We start from the raw sequence: 20,281 nt of genomic DNA on the forward strand, positions 1-20,281 counted from the left end.
TCTGACATACTGCAGGAGTACCATGTCGAGATACAATATGTCAGAACGCTCTCCACCAAACCATTGTAGAAAGTCCTGAGGATGCTGATGGGGAGATGCTTGTTTCAGCTTCCTCAGGAAGTACAGTCTCTGCTGGGCCTGTTTCGTGGTCCCTGAGATGTTTTTATTCCAGCTTAGGTCCTGCGAGATCTGCACTCCGAGGAACTTGATGTTCTCCACTCTCTCCACTGTGCTGCCAGTGATGCTGACTTGGGCTGTGACCTCCAGAAGTCGATAACCATCTCCTTTGTTTTGTTTGCATTGAGCACCAGATTATTTTCTCTGCACCAACCCTCTAGGTGTTTAACTTCTTCTCTGTACATTGATTCCTCAATTCTATGAATGAGTCCCACCACTGTGGTGTCATGCGCAAACTTGATGATCTGGTTCCCCTCATGTCTGGATGCACAGTCGTGTGTTAGCAGTGTCACAGCCTTGAGGTGATCCAGTGCTCAGTGTGATGGAGTTGGAAGTGTTATTTCCTACATGGACAGACTGAGGTCTCTCTGTCAGAGAGTCCTGGATCCAGAGACGTGGCAGTGTTCAGTCCGAGTAGGAGGAGTTTCTCCATTAGTCTTTGAGGGATGATGGTATTGAATGCTGAGCTGAAATCAATGTACAGGATTCTGGTGTAGGTGTCTATCTGGTCCAGATGAGTGAGGACTGAGTGAAAAGTGGTGGATATTGCATCCTCTGTGGAGCGGTTTGGACGATAAGTAAACTGAGACGGGTCATGTGATACAGAGAGGCTGACTGTGATGTGTGGTTTGACAAGCCGCTCAAAACACTTTATCACAATTGGTGTCAGTGTGACAGGTGGTAGTCGTTCAGACAGGATACAGCTGATTTCTTTGCTACTGGTATTATAGTGGATGTTTTGAAGCATCTGGGGACGATGGCCTGACTGAGGGAGATGTTGAGGATGTGAGGCAGAACATCTGCTAGCTCACCAGCACAGGTTCTGCGCACATGTTTCAGGATGTTATCCGGGCATCCCGCTTTCTGTGGATTGACCCTGGTTACCCCTCTGGTTGTTGGGTTTGGTGCTTCAAAGTGTGCAAAGAAGATTTTGAGCCTGTCTGGAAGAGAAGCATCATCGTCGTTGACCCCCTGCCTGGACTTGTAATCCGTCAGTGCTTGGACTCCTTGCCACATCCGCTTGGTGTTTCCTGTGTCGCATAAGTGTCTCTGGATTTTCTCAGCATAGGTACCACTCGCAGCCTTGATTCCCTTTGGGAGCACAGACCTGGCTGAGCAGAGATCAGTCATATCTCCTGCCCTGAAGGCTGCATCTTGTGCTGTCAGCAGCAAGCGCATCTCGGTAGTCATCCAGGCTTCATGGTTGCCACGAGCAGTGAAAGTCTTAACTACAGTGACATCCTCTGTGCACTTTGCAATGCTGCTGGTTAAGTAGGAGCAATGGTACTGCTGGTCTGGAGGGGTTAGCCTTAAGCCTAGCAAGGATTCTGGCTTTCTTCCCCCTCTTTTGTTTATGTTCACACCGCTATGGTTGGCTGGCTCCGATAAGATCCCGTGCTGGTGTAAAATGTCCAAAACAGCTGTAAATTTTGAATACTGAAAGTCTGGGATAAGTAAGACACACAAAACTTTCACTGTCATTGATCCCTGGAGGGGCCGCTGCATCCATGCGCACCGCCATTACCATAGCAACAAATTTAATATATAAGTAACAAACCAGATTTGTTGAAGATGTTTCTGAAGGTACCAAGAAACCAGTGTCTTTCTGTGTTTGACAGCATAGATCAGAGGATTATGGTTTTAGATGTGGAAGATTGACAGATATAGATGGTGTAAGGGATGGAAGTAGGTGATGAAGAAGTAAGTTTGAAACACCTGAGAAAGAACATGGCTTCAAAGGTTTTTTTCAAGTGTGGAACTGCTGCCTAGTTGCAAAGTGCAGGATTTGGGAAATTTATATTGTTTAAACTCCATGATTTGCTTGTGGGTCACTTTCTCTCTCACCTCCTTCAAGAGTAACAGGGGTAATATCAAGCAGTCATTATCTTTAGCAGGTAAATCAGGTCGCTGACCAAACATCATTAAAAGTGTTGTTATTAATGAGATATAAAAGCATCAGACATGTTAGATCAATTTGATGCACACACAATGACACACCACAACTTAATTTTTTTTTTCATTGTGGTGTGTCATTATGTGTACATCAAATTTAAGATCAATCAGATGTACACACAATGACACACCACAATGAAAAAAAAGATTAAGTTGTATGTAAGCTAATGGGTGATCCAGGGGGTTTTCTATCCCAGAAGTTGTGATATGGTCTAACTTGGCAGGTGGTACCTTATAGTCACCTGGTCATCTTACAGTATTTGCTTTTACAACTGCAAACTAGTGGCAAGGGTTAAAAACAAAGATATATTTGTGTGAAGGGTTTGATAAAACATGATTTCAGCATCTAACTTGTTGACCTGAAATACTGAAATGTATTAATACAGCAACATTTAATTGTATTTGTTAAAAGATAAAAAGGGTAGTTGTAGCCTGAGGAAATATTTTATTTAACTTTCCATTTTGGAACAAAAAAGACAAAATGTATGACACTTGCTAGCTTTTCAGACCTTTCAACCACATCCCACAGTCCTCATTTACAAATGTATGCTCAGTGTATGGAACACCATTCATGGTTAAGGTGAGGTTATGTTTTAGGAACCAAATGCAGACACATACACAGGAGGCAGAAATTCCATAAATGAGCCCCAAATCTTTACATAAGTGTTATATTTCCCTTTGATAACATATGTATGTCTCTCTAGCGCAAGGCATTGCAACCCAGACTCACTTGCCTGGTCTGTGAACAGACTTCCATGACAGTGCAATATTATGTTTAGCTTCAAGAAGACAAAATATTACCATCTTCTTACTGCTACTGCTAATTGTACAGTTTGCTGGGAAACATCCAAAAATACAAAGTTTGGGACATAATGGAAGTTGTTCCTTAACAAAGATGGATATAATTATAATAAGCTCTTTCCAAAATTCTTGAATGTGGTTGCATTCCCAGAGACAGTGAAACAAGCTACCTTCATGAATACCACATTTGACACAAGTACCTGGAGTAGTACGGTAAATGCACTGAAAAAAGGGAAATATTGGGTCTTTGAATTTACAAAAGTGAAGTTAGTAAAAGCAACATAATTAATTTATATTCTATTAGTGAACATGATTTAATCAAGTACATTTAATGTGTTTATAAAGAATGTTGAACTAAGTAGTTTCTTGCAAGTTGATTAGAATTAATCAAATTAAAAAAACAAACTCATTGTAATCAAGTTTAGTCTCCGCAGTTCAAATGTCGCTGTCGTTATCCCTCCGGAACAGAAGGGGGCTGTAGTTGGATGCCAAAAATAGACCACGAAGAAGACCTTTCAGAAGGAAAGACCGGGAACCCTAACAAACGGATCCATGCCGTGAATGGAACGTTGTGGGAAGGTCTCCATGCTTTACAGCAGGAGGTCGCGACCTACTTTCTGAAAAAGTAAGTTCTTCAAATTTATATATGTTCCTGTTAGAGTGAGTTGGGCAACAGTTGACTTGAGCCATGTTTTCAAACAGTAACGTAATATAACAAGCCTGTTAACTCTGTGTACTCATAGCCTATTTGCATAACATATTGGGGAACTTTAGCTAACACCTGCTAGTTAATTTACTGTAGACAGTAAGCCTCAGCGTGTGTTTCTCTGCTGAGCCTGCAACTCCCGGGCCCGCTGCTGCCCACAGTGCAACAGCCGCTGGAGAGCAGCCGTAAGCCAGCTGTGTTGAGTGAATTTCATCGAACTTCGCCTCTGTAGCAGACTGTGATGATGGTGGGTGGGGGAGGAGGAGAAATAAGAACTTGTATGAAGTTATGACATGTTTAGGATTGTGTGTAACTATGTGTGTGTCATGATTTGTGTGATATGTAAGTCATTAAAAAGCTTTAAATTAGAATTAATGGGGTTGTTATTTCAGTTAAAATGTTGGTGATTAAAAGGTCTTACATTTAAATTCACGGGGTCTTAATTTACTCTAACCTAGCTTCAAAATTCTGTGCAGTGTGTCAGGTCCTTGAAGTGCTAAAATGTCGGAAATTCAATTAAATAAATATTAGTTAACTATTCTAATTTTTTCCCACCATACTACTATATTTTATACTGGATATGACATTTTAAATTATATTGATGTCTGATTAATATTCTTTGTGTTTCTGCAGAGTAAAGGGCTTTGAAGATGGCCATGCCTGTGATTATGAAGATCTTACTGACTGATGGCAGCTGTCAGAGGCTGAGTCTTGCACGTGGACTCCCTGAATCTCTTGAAGACCTCATGGCTGAAGTCAAAAAACAGTGTAACCATCAGGGAAACAACAGACTTCAGTGTATGGACTTGTTGTTTGGGATTGAGTTTATGAACCTAACTTCAGTTTCAAAGGTGGAGGACAGAGGGACTCTAAAGGGGTGTTCAGACCAAACACGATAGACGCGAATACAATCGCTTGAGATGCTAGTATTGCGCCACTTGATCATTTTGGACTATTCGCTTCATTCGCGTCATTCGCACTTCTCGCGCTTGACGCTCAGGAGGAAAAAAAGACAACGTGCTTGCCTGCTCATTTTTGAACCGGTATTTCTCAACCTGCTCTCTTTCCACGTCGATCATGGCTGATATCACTAGTGTGCACTGTACCTGCTGTACAAGTCCCAGAAACGCCGGAAAACCACCCACCGTCGTGTCTGGGTTCATGAAGTCCCCCGGAGACACACAGAGCTGGGGGAATTTCACTGTCTGCTCCAGGAGCTCCGTCTGGATGACGACCGGTTCCAGCGGTACCTCAGGCTGACCGGAGCCCAGTTCGAGGACCTGTTAGCTTGGATCTGTGCCCACACACAGCTACAATAAGCTTCTCCTCCATGTTGGTCTGAATGTAAACAAACGTAGGTGAGGAGACGTCGTCGGCTTGAACTCGTCGCTGATTGGATGTCGCGGCGCGATGCAGCCTGAAAAGTTCAATATTTTCAACTTTATTCGTGTCGCTTCAGACGCTCCAGACGCTTCATTCGCGCCACTGCTGCCTGAATCGCGTGTCATCGCGCCATTTACAGCAAATGAGTCTTCATCACTGTCAGGTGAACTTCTAGATACAGATGTACTGTCATCAGATGAGTCTACAAGCTCAAGGTCCTCCTGGCCAGCTGTGTTTCATGTACCTAAGTTCTCCCATGATGCAGAATTAAAACTTCCGTAAGCAAGTTTAGTCTACTTTAAAAATGGCACTGTACTCATTCCAGATCCCAAGTTGAAGTCAGCCATCCTTGATGGGTTAGTGCAGGAAAATGTGCAGTATAAAATCTATGTTAGCAATAAGGAGATGGAACAAGTAGCCCAGAGTCTCATCAAGAAACAACCATGTCGAACTGAGAAGGGGTCCCGTAGTGGATATGATGGATGGAAGATGACTAACTACCGCACACAACTGAGAAAACTGGGACGGCTAGAAGTGACAGTGAACACTTTAAAAAACAAACCTGTTGGAAAGCATGTGTTGTTGTGTTGTTGTTTTTTTTTTTATATATTTGCTGTTCAGGATGCACTTGTGCAGCACTAACTGTTCACAGTTTTTGAATGTGCTGCAATACATGACTTGGGGTTTGTATTTTGAATCCACTGGTGTTATAATGGTTACAGCTTTGTATTTCTACACTAAAGTTACTGTATGCGTGTGATTTGCAAAGTTTCAGGGAAGAATACAGTACATTTTTTCAATTTAATAACTTTTGATTTTTGTATTTGCATACAACACAAAACTGATGTCCACAATGCATTTGGCTGCATTCTAACCTGGGTTGAAAGGAAATAATAAAATTGCTTTTAATTTACGTGATGCATTAAAAAATTATTAGCATTAACAAATCAAGTTAATTATATTTAAAAATCAGGTATCCTGAACGTGATATAATCACTTTCACACTACTTAATTAATTGATGTTGCAGTAGCTTAAAAAAATAAGTTTACCCAACTAGATTATTTTAAATACCTGAACATGACTGAAATATTTTGGTTTAACAAGTAAGAATTCATGGTACAGATGAGTGTACAAGTACTGCCACCCCTCTTGCATGAGAGAATGAGAGAATGAGAATGAGGCAGATATGACTTGACCTTGCCACCTTTTTTTAAGGGGGTGTATTCACTGGAAAGTAAATGGGTTTCCTGAATAAACGCTATCTGTGTTTTAATCTGGTTCAACCTGGGCGCTACTTGTTTTAATTTCACTATCTTCCTAAGACCCCTAATGTTCCATGAAATGGTATTTATTTTAGTATGACCGCTTATGATGGAGTCAGTAAGCTTAGCTTATTTGCAACCAACTTATTAACCATGTGTTATAATAAAGTGAAAAGTGTGCCTTCAGAACAAACAAATAAAACAGTAAATAACAAGGGCTTCTCCCAAATGAGGCAACATCAATTAGAATTAGGCTAAACCCTGTGTGGCTGAACACGCACATCTCCCCTCCCTCCCAGTTACTGGATCCCAATTAGACCGAAGCCTGATCCTGTAGAGGAGCAGTATTGCAACCAGTAGTGTGAAAAGAAAAACAAGTAAAGCAAAAATAAGTCGGATGTGCTCCGACGGAATGCATATTTATGTGGATGGAAAATACAATGTTCACATGCGATCCAGTATGGTGAGTCTTTTGTTAGTAGCCTGCCTGATAGAACAAAGTCTATGTCAACCTCCAAGCTCGTTACCAATTAGGCAAAGAGTTTACCAGCGATCACTCAGTCAAAGTTCCCTGGTACTTGCTGCGTTTCAGTTGATGACTCTTTCTGCATGTCGTGGTTGGTGTTCGCCTTCTTAATTTTTCAGATGAATTCTTCAGCATGGGATGGGGAGGTGAAGTAGTGCCAGCTCTTGTTGTGTAGGATTCGCATTTTTGCCAGAAACAGAATCCCATATTCCTTATGCATTTGGCACATACTTTGTTTCACTCCGTCAAAAAGTTTCCTCTGTCTTTGGACTTCATCCGGGAAAAACATGACACGGCCACCTGCAATTATGATTTCGTCTTTCAGATGCGCTGCTTTCATAACTTGATCTCTATCTCGATAAGTCAGGAATTTCACCAGAATAATTTGTAGCTGAATTCCATCCGACCCCCGCCGATCCTGGGTCAGCTGTAGCATTTTTTCCAGTCTGTAGGCTTGCTCGATAATTAACGGTTGTCCTGTTTCTATGTCAAGTGCATTGGGAAGCCATGTCATCAAGAATATACAGGCGTCTCCCTTCTCCGATCCTTCGGGTAATCCAACCAGCCTCAGATTGGAGCGGCGTTGTTGGTTTTCCAGCTCTTCCATCTGAGAGGTGAGTTTCTGGACTTTCTTCTGCGTGGTGTTGGCTAGGGTTGCTAGCGAAGTGATCCGGTCCTCCGCTGTGCTAATGAGGGTTTCTGCTTCTGTGGGTCTTTCAGAAAATGTCCCTATAGCTTCTTTTATTTCATGTAGCTGTATGGAAAAATCATTCCTCAGGGCTTGTATGGCCGTTCAGATCTCGCTTGTCGCGGCTAGCCTCAGCTTGCGTTAGCATCTCGCCAGGTTCCTGGTCCACTGTGTTTTTAGGAGGTAGGTTTCTCCCTCGGTTTTTTGACATCGTGCAAAATGTGTCTTAGCAAATATTTTTGGTCACAAATAGTTCAATTCAGATACAAAGAGATGGTAGAAATATATTAATTTTGTCGGAGTCTAGCCAGACATGTCTGCTTAGTTGCGTGTCATAACTGGAAGCCCCAGAAAAGCAAAGTTCAAATCAAATGAAAAGATAAGAAATCAAAATTGAAACATACCAACGGGGAAGACACAGGAGGAGACACTAGACACTCACTCGCTGTGAGATGGACGGAGGCTGAAAGAGGCTGACAGAAACACGGGGTACATCGTGGAGGGCATCCCAAAATTAATTGACAAAGACAAGAGGGAGAACAAAGACTATATACAGACCCAATAATGACAAGTCGAGGAACAGCTGAGTAGAATGAGGAGGGAAGAGAATGGGTGAGGTGACGAAGGGAAACACAGAGGGAAAAACACACTGGACACACTGAAAAGCCAGAAGAGACACAAAAGGACATGGATTCAAAATAAAACAAAAAGACACTGATTCATAAGATTTATCTTATATCTTGTGGGAGTTGATGTAATCCCTGCCTGTGATGGCCTTCTTGTACCAGATCTGAATGTTCTCCTTGATCTATCTCCTGGATCCTGGTTGACGACATTTGACCTCTTCTCTGCTGATGCTGTGAGCAAGTTTGAATTCCTAACCTGCACCCTTCTGCTCTCTCTCCATTTGAATGTTTATTTAGAGGCACTGCCACAAAAAGTGTCATTCCGAATCAGTTCACCTTATGGGGGAGTGGGTTTTTATTTTTTAATATTTTTTTTGGCCTTTTCTGGCTTTATTGACAGGATAGCTGAAGAGTGTGACAAGAAACAGGGTAAGAGAGGGGGTGTCACACGCAGCAAAGGGACCCGGGCTGGGAGTCAAACCCGGGTCTGCTGCAGAGCCTCGGCAGATGGGTCGTGTGTGTTACCAACCGAGCTAAGCGGCGCCCCGGGGAGTGGGTTTTTATGCCCTCCAACACTGAGTCCGCATCAATTCAGGCTTACAAACCACAATCCTCTAAGGTAAAGCACTTAGTAGATCAGGCCAAAAGAGGTACTGTTGCCAATTCTCCACCATTGGTTGTTCACACAGAGCAAAGCATCTCCAACGTAAAGACGAACCGCTGTGTAATTCACACAGAAAGCCGGGTGCTGTGGCTTCTACAGAGCACCATACAGGCCACAATGATGACGTCTTTGTGTTTTCAAGGTGTTTCCCAGGTGTCCTTTTGTCAGTCTAAATCCGCTGACAGTTTTTAATCATATGGATGCTGTTATAATGTGTTCTGAGTGAGATCCTGACCTACCAAACATCCTGGAAAGTGACAAAGTTACGTGTTTCGTTCTAAATTACATAATTACACATTGCCCTTCATCGGAAGAATGCAATGGAAAAACTATACTGCATTACTGATTGATAATACACTGGCCAATTGGAAACGTGCTTGTAAAATTTTAAAAATGGATAACGAATGTATATTAGTTAGAGAGATGGCAGAGGACCCAGACTTTATTCTTAATAGAACAGATAAAATTCTGGAAGGGTTAGGGCTAAAAAGGGACTGACAAAATATTCACAATTAATTACAAATCACACAATCAACTCTTATGATTATATGATGATTATATATTGCAAATATGAATTAGAATCAAAACATTTCTTTAAGTACCTGCAGGTCAGAAGCTACATGAGTAGATGTTTAGAAGAGGGGACATCAGAGCTTGAACTGATTAACTATATGACGCAAAACAGAAATAAAATCTGTCAAAAATGTATAAGATCCTGCAGAAGTATAATGAGGTAGAGAGTAACATAAAAGAGAAGTGGGAGAAAGATTTAAAAATCAACATAACAGAAGAGTGGAGAAGAACACTAGGCGGAGAACAGGAGCTGAAATATATACATATGCTTTTTACATGCCCTGTATTAAAAACATACTGGGAAGGAGTTAGGGAAATCCTAAAGTACATTTTTGAGCTTAAAGAACCTTTGCAGGTACAACATTGGTTAGGTGTTTATTTAAAAGGAAAGATAAGAGCAAAGGACATTTATTTTTTTAATATACTGAGAGTAACTGCCTCAAAGCAGGTGACCAAAGCATGGAAACAACCAAATACACCAAATTTAAGAACATGGCTACTAACAACAGAACAAAGTTTAGAGATGGAAAGACTAACTTTTGTAAATAGGGAACAATTACTTATTTGGAAGAAGTTATACTGTAAAGAAAGACTGATAAAAACGGTGGAAACATTTCATCAAATTAAAGACATTTAACTAAATGGTCCCCACACCACCACTAATACTCACATGCACCACCCCTTATTTTCCCATTAGTTTAATTTACGATATTCTCTTATATTATTATGTATGTATGTATGTATGTATGTATGTATGTATGTATGTATGTATGTATGTATGTATGTATGTATGTATGTGTGTATGCATTTATTTATTATTATTTTATTTATGTATTTATTTTTATCTTTATTGTTAATTCCCTTTCTTTGAGATCCTCATTTGGGAAATACCAGTTTGCATTGTGTATATGTCTGTCCGTTTATTATATGGTTTGATATTTACTTTGTGAATATATACCTGGGAAAAGAAGAGAAAGAGGGAAAAAGCGGGGAAAATGCAAGGTACAATATTGCAAAGAAAATTAAATGAAATTCCAATGCCACCTGATCCGTGCCATTGGAATTTCAACTACCATTTGAGTTCGGCAACAACAGTCACTGACATTATGATTGTCCTCTTTCTTACCTTTTAATTATATTGTTTATTTTTTACTACTGTTTTACTACTGTCCTTTGGCTGCTGTGGCAAACAAATTTCCCTGTTTGTGGGACAATAAAGGAATACTGATTCTGAATCTGATTCTGAATCTTTTGTATATTCCACAGTGTGTTAATAAAGTATTGCCTTATATAATGTTGTACTTGCTTTTTCCAGAACTAATACTTTAAAGAAGGTACCGTGCACCTGTTGAATTTGATCAACAGGTGCACGGTTTAGAGGTCTTAGAGGTCTTAGAGGTCAAAGTTCACCTCTGATCTGCAAATTTCAACTTTTAGCAAAAAGAAACAATGCTGTTTTTTGTGTCTTGTTTATAGAAGCAGAGAAGTCAGGTCTAGTGATGTCAACCAGTCCAGTAAAATATTACACTACCAATCTGCAAACTGCCACGGCACTGTTGCAGGCCTTTTACACTTTGTCATCAATATCATAACACTTAGTAACTCTGGTTGATGCATGACATCACACCGGGTTCAGTGCCTCACTAAGGTGGGCATAACCTCTACAGTGACTGAGAATGCAAGCTTATTCTATTGATTAAGATTTGCATTTCACACCATTCCTTGGGTGAATGATGAGACCAAGTAATTAATCCTTGGGGTCCACTGTAATGTACTGAAAATCTTGACAATTCTCTGAAAGGGTTTGAAAAGGTTCATGCCCACAGTCTGCCAGAAGGATCATTCGATTCATAGATTTCATTGCATTTGCCCATAGAAACAGTGTTCATATTTAATGATTTGTTTGTTGTGAGCAGCCTGCTCCTCTGTGTCCTCCTCCAAAGGAAACAAAGTTAAAGTACATAAAGCTCTAATTTGCACATATGACTGAAGCAATAAACGACAGTCAGGGGATCAAGTACAATTATTTTATTAATAGTTAAAGTGGCAAATTTCACAAAAGTGACAGAAGTTGTGCAACACAAAAAAGGGCACAAGGTTAGGTGTATCATGCAAAGACAAAAAAAAGAGTGCAAAAGCAACGTAGTGCGCGGTCAGCAACGGCGTTTAGTCGAGGAGACTGATGACGGGTCAAAAGAATCAAATTCTTCCATCGTGCGGTTGTGGTACTGTGCGGGGGGCAGAGCCTTCTCTTGAGGGCTGGAGCAGGGTATTGTCTTGTTGGGGTGGCAATTCTGCGCCACTAAGTCACACAGAAAAGAGGAATGACTCTGCATCTCCTGGACCAAGACACCAAACATGTTCATATGTTCCGACATATCCCGTCTGGCAGTCTCTCTCACCTCCCTCAGGACCTCCCTCTCCTCTCTCCACAGTTCCGCCTCGTGGGCCCTTTGTTCGCTGCGACGTAGCTGCTCCTGCTCCTCATGTTAGTGGTCAATCTCCTGAAGCAGGTCTTTAATTTCCCTACTGATCACATGGGGCTTCCATTTTTTGTTCAGAAAAGCACACAGAGAAAAACACGTAACAAAAGCACGAACAGCAAGATTTACCTGGTTTGTCACAAATGGGATCCCTGTCTTCACATGCGTTGGTGTCGGTGCCGCTAACCTCCCCGGTGGCCGTGTTGCTGCTGCAAGTTGGAGACGGTGTGACCACGTCCTCAGCCGCCTCCATGCTGCCCACCAGGTTTACCGGATTAGCTGAGTGGCTTGTTGCCCAGATGAGAGATGACTGACAAAGTCCAGCTGTTCTCGGCCACTCCTGGAGTTGTGATCGTTGACCTGGTGATATTTTCTCCTGAGTGACTTGAGCTTCGTAGTGACCTCGCATTTGTCTCCCGCATAGCCACACTCATTGAGACATTTGGAGAGCCTTTCTAGCAACAGGCCATCCTTCACTGTCCCTGAGAAATGCCTGTTGATCTCAGCCTCTGCTCACAGAGTAAGGAGCTCGCGAACCTTGTTGTCACCCCAGTTCCCAGCCATGTTGTACGTTGTAGGTAAATGTTAAATGCTTACTGCTGCCAGCTGTTTTTTAAATCCGCTGTGGGTAACCCCACTTAACACGTCATGGTGGGTACAGTGTTATCAACACAGAAGTTTATGTAGTCCGTTATGCAGCCTGTTAAACTGTCAATGCCATGAGAAACACACAGTTCTTCCCACACAGTTGAATCAAAGCCCCCTCAGAGCCTCTTTAGACCTGTCAGTCCATGCCTTAACTGCGCGGGTTTCCACTGGTTGCCTGTTTACGAGGGGCTTCTACACAGGCAGGAGATGCACAATCTTCCCAGGGGAGGGAGGGGGGATGAGTTGTATGCCTCCTTGTTGTTGGCATAAAATAAGTCCAGTGTTTTATTGTCTCTGGTGTGGCAGGTGACATATTGTGTGAATGTGGGCAGAGTGGAGGACAGAGAGGTATGATTAAAGTCCCCAGAGATGAGGAAGAGGGCCTGTGGGTGCTGTGTCTGCAGTGAGCTTGTGACTGAGTGGAGAACATCACAAGCTGCATTGGCGCTTGCAGAGGGAGCGATATACACAGTGAATACAATCACCTGTGTGAACTGCCTCTGGAGGTAGTACGGCCTTGTGCTAAAAGGTAAAAGTTTGATGTCCCTACTGCAGACCTGTTCTTTAACGGTGATGTGCCCAGAGTTACACCATCTGTCATTAACAAACACAGCCATCCTCCTTTCCTCTTGCAACAGACACAACCAGTAAGCATTATGCAAACGAGTATGTGATTATGTCATCAATATGTAAATGAAAGTATGATGTCACCTGGCGACTTTTAGCGACTTTTGGAGCTAGTGCCAGCTACTTTCATAGGAAAAGAGTTGGCAACACCGCCTGGACCATCATCAAATGTCAAGATGGTCTATGTTGTTTGCCTCAATGTTCCATATGTTTTCTGATAATCATCCACCTTCCAGTAATTGTTCCAGAACTTGTGTATATATAACCATGACAACCACCATGTTTGACGCAGGTGAAAGCTTTTGATAACTTTTCTTGTTCAAGGTTTGAGGATGATACTAAGTGAATTGGAAGATTGTGGTGTTCAATCTGTAGGAGGAGTTTGTAGGAGCCATGGAAATCGATCAAAGTGGGGGTGAAATGGGAACTTTGAATCAAAATAGCCAGCTTCCTGTTAGAGTGACAGTTTGGTACCATGATGTTTTTTGTTTCTGAATGTCATTCATGTATGTGCATGTAGGAGGTGGGGCTTGGATTTTTAATATTCCAGGGGGCGCTTTAGAGTACGATGGTAACACCTTTTGTCAGCTATCGTTAGGTGGGAATTAGCAATAATTGTACCAAGTTTGGTGTTAATCCGACCTCCTGATTTGAAGATATAAAATCCTTCAATATAAAGAGTGCCACCGAGTGATAATCAGCCAACATTTTGCACAGAGCCTTAGGGGCTCATGGGGAAGTAGTAACCTGAGTTTCATGTCATTCGGACGGACCACTGTGGAGATTGTACAGGAAGTTGCTATTTAATAACTTGAGCATTCTTTGGACTATCAAAATTCTTTTAATAGCATTTTGTCAGAGGGATCCACAGATGCTGTGTTCAAAGTTTCATGACAATCTGTGAAATTTCCTGGGAGGAGTTCGAAAAAGTAGGTTTGTGACATTTCACCAATTATCAAAAAAAAAAAAAAAAGAGGTTGGCAGAAATGGTTGTGGCCTAGACCACAATTCAGTGAACGCGTGGATATAAGTTTTTTGAATGTGCGATAAAGTATATGGCAGTTATAAGGCAAAACACACTTTCCTTAATTATAGTGGCACCTAGTGGTGGAAATTCCCAATGACAATAGTCAATTTTCGCCAGGTGTGACCTATATTCCAAGTTTGCTGAGTTTTGGGGTATGTTCAGGCAGTGACAAAAAATTCATCACAACAAAAACAAGCAGGACCTTGCAGGTCTGTGACCTGCTCTGGCCCTCAATATAAAAAGAGGAAAAAGCTCAAAAGTGAGCGAGATCTTGCGCCGATATTCCGCTTCACTGTGTATAAACTATTGCAGTGGAATAGGGGGGACAATTTGGTTCTGCCCCGATCCGCCAGTGGAGGTAGTAACAGAGCTGCAACAGAGGCAAGACAACCGAAGGGTGAACGTGTAACTCGGCAGCATGGAACTGGGGTGTGTTGGTCTGATGGTGTTCAGTCTGACAAGTGTGTCTCACACACTCACAAAGCAAAGTTACAACAACAAACAACAGTAATGTGGTAGCAGGTAGTGTCTTCAGCATCATATATGAGGAAAAAAATAACAAGTTTGTATGTGGAAATGTGATTCTGTCTGTCTGTCCAACCAACTAACCCACCCAAACAACAGCATCTGTACAGCTCCTGCAGTTGAATGATGATGAGTATGTGAAAACAATTTAAAGGAAAAAAATAACTTACCATGTCTTTGTCGCCTTGAACTATTATATTGTTATAGTTACTGTCTCTGGCACCTTACAGAGAAAAAAAAATTCTGTTCAGTGGTTGACCCTCCCAACCGAGACTTGGGAAACAGCACCCCTCCTCACGAGTGAAAGCCAGGCAAGACCTGCTATCTACTGATGTAAATTATGTGATTCCTTACATACCTTTTTCACTTTCCACGATGCATGATGGGTCAGGATCTTAATCACAACAATTTATAACAACGTTTGCACGGTGTTAGAAAAAACAAAGGTGGTCAGATGTCAGAAGTTGATTAACTGCTGGTATGGGATGCAGGGAAGCAGGTTAAATGTATTGATTTGTTTTTCCCATAAGCTTACAATTGTAAATAGACTGCATTACTACAGTACTTTTCCAGTTTACTGACTGCTCAAAGTTCTTTACAACACTTGTCACTGCTGCCATGCAAGGTGCCAACTGGAGAAGGAGTGGAGGGTTTAGGGGCAATAGAGGTGGACAGGTTGCTGTTGATATTGGCAGTTTTTGTTTGGAAAAATGAAAGGAAGGAGTTGCATTTATTGGTTGTGAAGGAGTTTAAGGTGTTATCAATGGGTTTGAGAAGTGCGTTTATGGTGGCGAAGAGAGCTTTAGGGTTGGTGGAACCAGAGTAAATGAGTTGGGAATAGTTTGGTGAGAGCATCCTTGTATGCTGTAGATGGTCTGTATATGCTTGGGGATGGGTAGTTAGACTAGTTTCCTTGCAAGTCTTTCAATTAGAGAAGGCGTGAGCAGCAACCACAGTACTGGAGCAGGAGGACCAGAGGAGACCTAGTTGGGACATATGCTTTAATTTCAGAACGGGACATTAAGCTTTTCAATTATCTTTCCCAAGCAAAAGTAATGAATCCAACTGACGACTATATGGTTGCCAGAGAATTAGTCTGACTTCCTGAGTATTTCTGATGACCCCTAACAGCACTATCTCTGCCTCCATAGTCAACCCACACTTTCAGTCAAGGCATATTCACCTGCTATGACAGCCCCCTAAATTTCCGATGATAAGCCTCAACCAGTGACATCAAAATTTGGAGCGCTAACTGCACCAGTCGAATCATGAATTGAACTCTCCTTGATCAGTTCCAGCTTATAATGCTGTAACTGCTAACGCTCTTTCTCCTGTTTCTCCTGTTGCAGCTCAGCCTCACATAGCCTAACAATGCTTTTTAACCTCTGAATTTCAACAGCTTGTTTCTGTGCACAGGTAACCTGATCCCTTTCCAGAGCCCCTTTCTCATGTTTTCTCATGTTCCAAGTTATATTTATACTGCAAAACGAAGATGTTCACAATTCCAGATCAAGTCTCAAGTCTTTGAGGGGAAGGTCCAAGTCAAGTCTCAAGTCTTTTATGGTTTTAATGAGCATCGCTGCATGCCATCTGGTCTGCTTAAAACACTGCATAGTTATATCTAAGGAGTTCAAACCATGTACTGTAGTATTATCACTCCTTTTTCTATTAGCATAGAGTATTATCAGCCTTGATTAGTTGTTAGGTATTTGATAACTTTTAACAGGCTATTGCAATGTAATATGATAAAAAAACAATGAAAACTTTACTTTAAAATGAATAACTGTATTTTGCTTTGCAACGTAAATACACAGCTACAGTAACTAAATGCAAAACACTATAGCCACCAAATAATTTGAAATATATTGCCAAAAGTCCATAAACTGGCAATATTTAAACATGAGCAGTTTGAAAAAAAAAAAAAGATAGCTACCATTTGTCAAAATTAGCACCTGTCTTTCTGTGACAAAAATGATTTCTTGCATGAACGTAAAACTCGTGATAAAGTTAATCTCCCTTAGCTACCAAGCTAGTAGTAAGCTAACGTTAACATTAGATAGCAGATGCTAAACGTTTTTGCTAACCACCCATGGTTGCTGAGGTTAACTTTTTCATTACCAAGTGACTGACCTATCTGGGTGTGTTTTTCAGGTACCTGATGAAGTTTGATGTGGTCGATCCAGCATACTTTATATTCATTCAGCAAGCATTGCATTTGGTGATTCTTTTGTTTGCACCTTTTGTGTAGTTTCTATAGGCAAATTTATGACAAATATGACAGCGGCAGGTGTTGTGCCCATCGACATAGGGTTGCTGTCATCTGTGGCTGTGTGCACCAGATGTGTATGCTTGTGCATGAGGGAAAGACACTCCTTCTACATTTTCTTGATGGTGATGCACCAAAAAATAAAAAATAAAGATTGTTCACAAATCTCAAATCTGTGTCGCGTCCCAAGTGTTTCGAGGATGAGTCTCAAGTTAAGTCTCAAGTCACTGAATGTACTTAAGTGACACTTGAGTCCAAGTCCCCATTTCTGCTGCAAATTAAACTCTTTTTGCTCCTCAAAAGTAACTAACTACATTCGTTACTGCAGCAGACAAAACCTCCAACTGAACTAAAGTCCCTGTTACCACACTCACAATGCAGTTGCTCTGTCCCTGACCCGCGAGTTAAATCTCATATTGCTCTGGTACTTTATGTGCCATTTTGGTGCAAATTAACTGAACCTGAGCCTTTGTCACTACACACCTTTTCTCCCTATTCAAGACTCCCCTTTTGTCTTTTTCTGTCTTGTTACGGCTTTAGTATTTTTTCCTCTGGCTACGTATGCTGTGCGCGATATGCTCTGAATCAGTCAGTGATGTTGATGCTGTGTGCAGAGGTGCAAAATAAAACTAATGGATAATTCCCCTCAAATGCATTACATTAAAGTAACAAGCCTGATTTGAAAATGTAAGGAGTAGAAAGAAGAGACATTTGTGTTGAAATGTAGGGAGTAGAAGTAAAAAGTTGTCAGAAAACACAAATACTCCAGTAAAGTGCAGTGGCTATGTATTTGTACCCTGTTACTTCTCGCCTTCCCAACAACTAATCAGTGAGCCAGTAGTTTGGCCTCCTGGGAAAGACACTGAATTTAATTGGCAGAGCTGACAGCAGATTCCAACAGTTCTGCCTGCCATCCTCCTCCAAGGAGCCTAAAGGTATACTACCAATAAAATAAAAGCATTCTCTTGCTTTGAATACAGCATTTACATGTATTTTTTGTTGCAGACACAAACAACCTTTTTTGATAACAATTCACTCAGCACGTTTACATGCACAGCTTAGTCAGATAACTGCCATAGTTCGACAATGCTACTCAATCAGACAACTGCTACTGTTCGAGTATACATGCCGGTGAGAAAATCAAATTACTGTCCAAAGCATGTCATACCCCAGTACGCTAGGTGGCGCTGTACCTACTTCAAGTAGTGGTAACAGAGCAACCGCCGGCTGACCTCTTTAAGTCACCAGCAACAACTCTCGGTATTCGAGAAAGATGGCGTATGAAGAGCGAGACAAAGCTACATCTTTGTACATTTCATATATGGTGTACATGATAATTACATAAACTAGATGCACAATGGCGCTCTTGCCGCTTCTGTCCTTCTACTTCCGGTTCACAGCCCCCGTAAAAAAATAAAATAAATCTCGAGCCTGCACAGAGCGCAAAATCCGATCCGATCTGATGGAATGTTTAAATGCAGGTGTCACGCTATGGAGATAGGAGGTGGACCCAAAATGCAGTTTTCTCTCAAGACAAGAGGCAGGATTAATGGGGAAAACAAAAGGCAAGCTTTATTAAACAAAGCTGAAATGTGACAAACAAAACCAATGACCACAAAGGAAAATGTGTCCAAGGACCAAAACCTAAGTAGCAACACAATAGCGAGACAAAGTTGCAAAGGAAAATACAAAGTGCAAATCAAAAATCAAAGGTCAACTCAAACATGGAAAACTGAAAACCAAAACATACCACGAGGGGACTGGAAACAGACAGGAGCAGGAGCAGGAGCAGGAGCAGGAACATGAACATGAACATGAACATGAACATGAACATGAACAGGAACATGAGGCAGACAGATTCAATGAACAGACAAGGGCCACGTTTCCCAGATTCGATTGTTCTTAAGGACTTAAGAAGGCTCTTAAGAAGGGTTTGGCTAAGAAGGATCACTAAGATATGGGTGTTTCCCAGACACGTTCTTAACTGCCTTCTTAGGAGAACCTTAAGATCAAGTTTCTTAAGAAGCTCTTAGAGGCAGCATAATTAAGTATGGCTTTACAGCCATACAGAAAAGTGACCGTGATTGCCCGAAATGCATCATTTGTCTGGAGACCCTCTCAAACGAGTGTTTAGATGTTAGTTAATAATTTTCTTATGCCAAAAAAATGTAATAATTATTGAGTAGTGAATAAAAGTTAGAAAATACATTCTAAAAGTTTATGTTTCTTTACATATTTTGTAGCATTGTCTGTGGGTTTGTGGGTCACCAGCCAGAAGGTAATTCTGTTTGGGGGGCCTTGGCGTGGAAAAGTTTGGGAACCCCTGGCATGGAAGACAGCATTTACTTATATTCCCCATTATTTTACATCATTTTGTTTGTTCATCTTTTAAAAAAAGCCCATGCACTTACTTTACTACTGTTTACTACTTACTTTTAAAAGTAAAGTTACCGAACACTGCTGTCAAGCAAAAAGTGTGCCTTTTTTATGAACGCTGTCATCATCAATGTTGGAAGCTATAAAGCATATCATAGACAAATGTAAAAATAGCCTTTAAAGTATTTTTTCATGAAAGGGTTGAAGGAACCTTGCTTCTCTTTGTGACCAACAGTGCCTGTTAGCTGTGCTAAAATCACAGTTAAGTACAGCCATAGATTATTGCTTGTATATTGACCTTTGTTGCAGAGAAAGTAAATGCTGAAAATACAATTCTTCAATGGCTGATAAAAGAGAAAAATAAATTCTTATACTACTAAGTGTTTGTACCATCAAGATTCCACATCCATGGTGGTAGTTCTCCTCACTTGAATAAGTTTAGATACTGGCAATTGCAGTGTTGTCCCAACCATAGACATATTATGTACATAGATTCTGCACTGACTCACTGGGTGGTATGATGACGTTGCTGCCATATTGGATGTGGCAGGTCTGCAAATACAAGTAGATTTGAAAACTCTGCGTTTTCTGATTAAAAAGCACTAAAGTTTACATTTAACTTATTTTGACGAATCGCTTTTATATTCATTTATTTTTTATATACACTTAAGCACTAATAATGACAATCATTGAGACAAAAAAATTAACAAAGTCTACAACTCAAAAGAAGACACTGCAACTGAGCCTGTTTTCTTTTCTTTCAGTGAAAAGATATACTCATGACAGAAAATTATACACTTTTTTATTTATATTTTTCACATTTTGTTGTAGCCTATATAATAACATTTCATTGTAAAGAAAGTTACCTATAACTGCAAGTCAGCTATCCTGAGGAAAATTTAGTGGACATAAAGGCTGCCACATAAAAAATACATACACTTGGTGCAGTAACAGACAGAAGTGTGACAC

The 20,281-nt window shown here is 41.0% G+C and overlaps 1 protein-coding gene across 11 annotated transcripts in view; it reads left to right on the forward strand.

Annotated features, from left to right (window-relative positions):
* nfic (nuclear factor I/C) overlaps nt 1–20,281 on the forward strand; it is a 136,154-nt gene that overhangs the window by 29,991 nt on the left and 85,882 nt on the right. The window contains exons 5-6 of one of the 11 annotated variants that reach the window (XM_037116027.1): nt 3,400–3,556; nt 4,271–5,878. The exons of 9 other annotated variants lie outside the window; for them this stretch is intronic. In XM_037116027.1, the coding sequence (XP_036971922.1) occupies nt 3,400–3,556; nt 4,271–4,325 (212 nt within the window). In that variant the 3' untranslated portion in view covers nt 4,326–5,878. Of the gene's footprint in view, nt 1–3,399; nt 3,557–4,270; nt 5,879–7,302; nt 7,424–20,281 lie in introns of those variants that run through there. One more of the 11 variants, XR_005077957.1, reaches the window with a different exon arrangement.

The sequence above is a fragment of the Acanthopagrus latus genome, chromosome 11, assembly GCF_904848185.1.
Source record: "Acanthopagrus latus isolate v.2019 chromosome 11, fAcaLat1.1, whole genome shotgun sequence".
NCBI classification, from domain to species: domain Eukaryota; kingdom Metazoa; phylum Chordata; class Actinopteri; order Spariformes; family Sparidae; genus Acanthopagrus; species Acanthopagrus latus.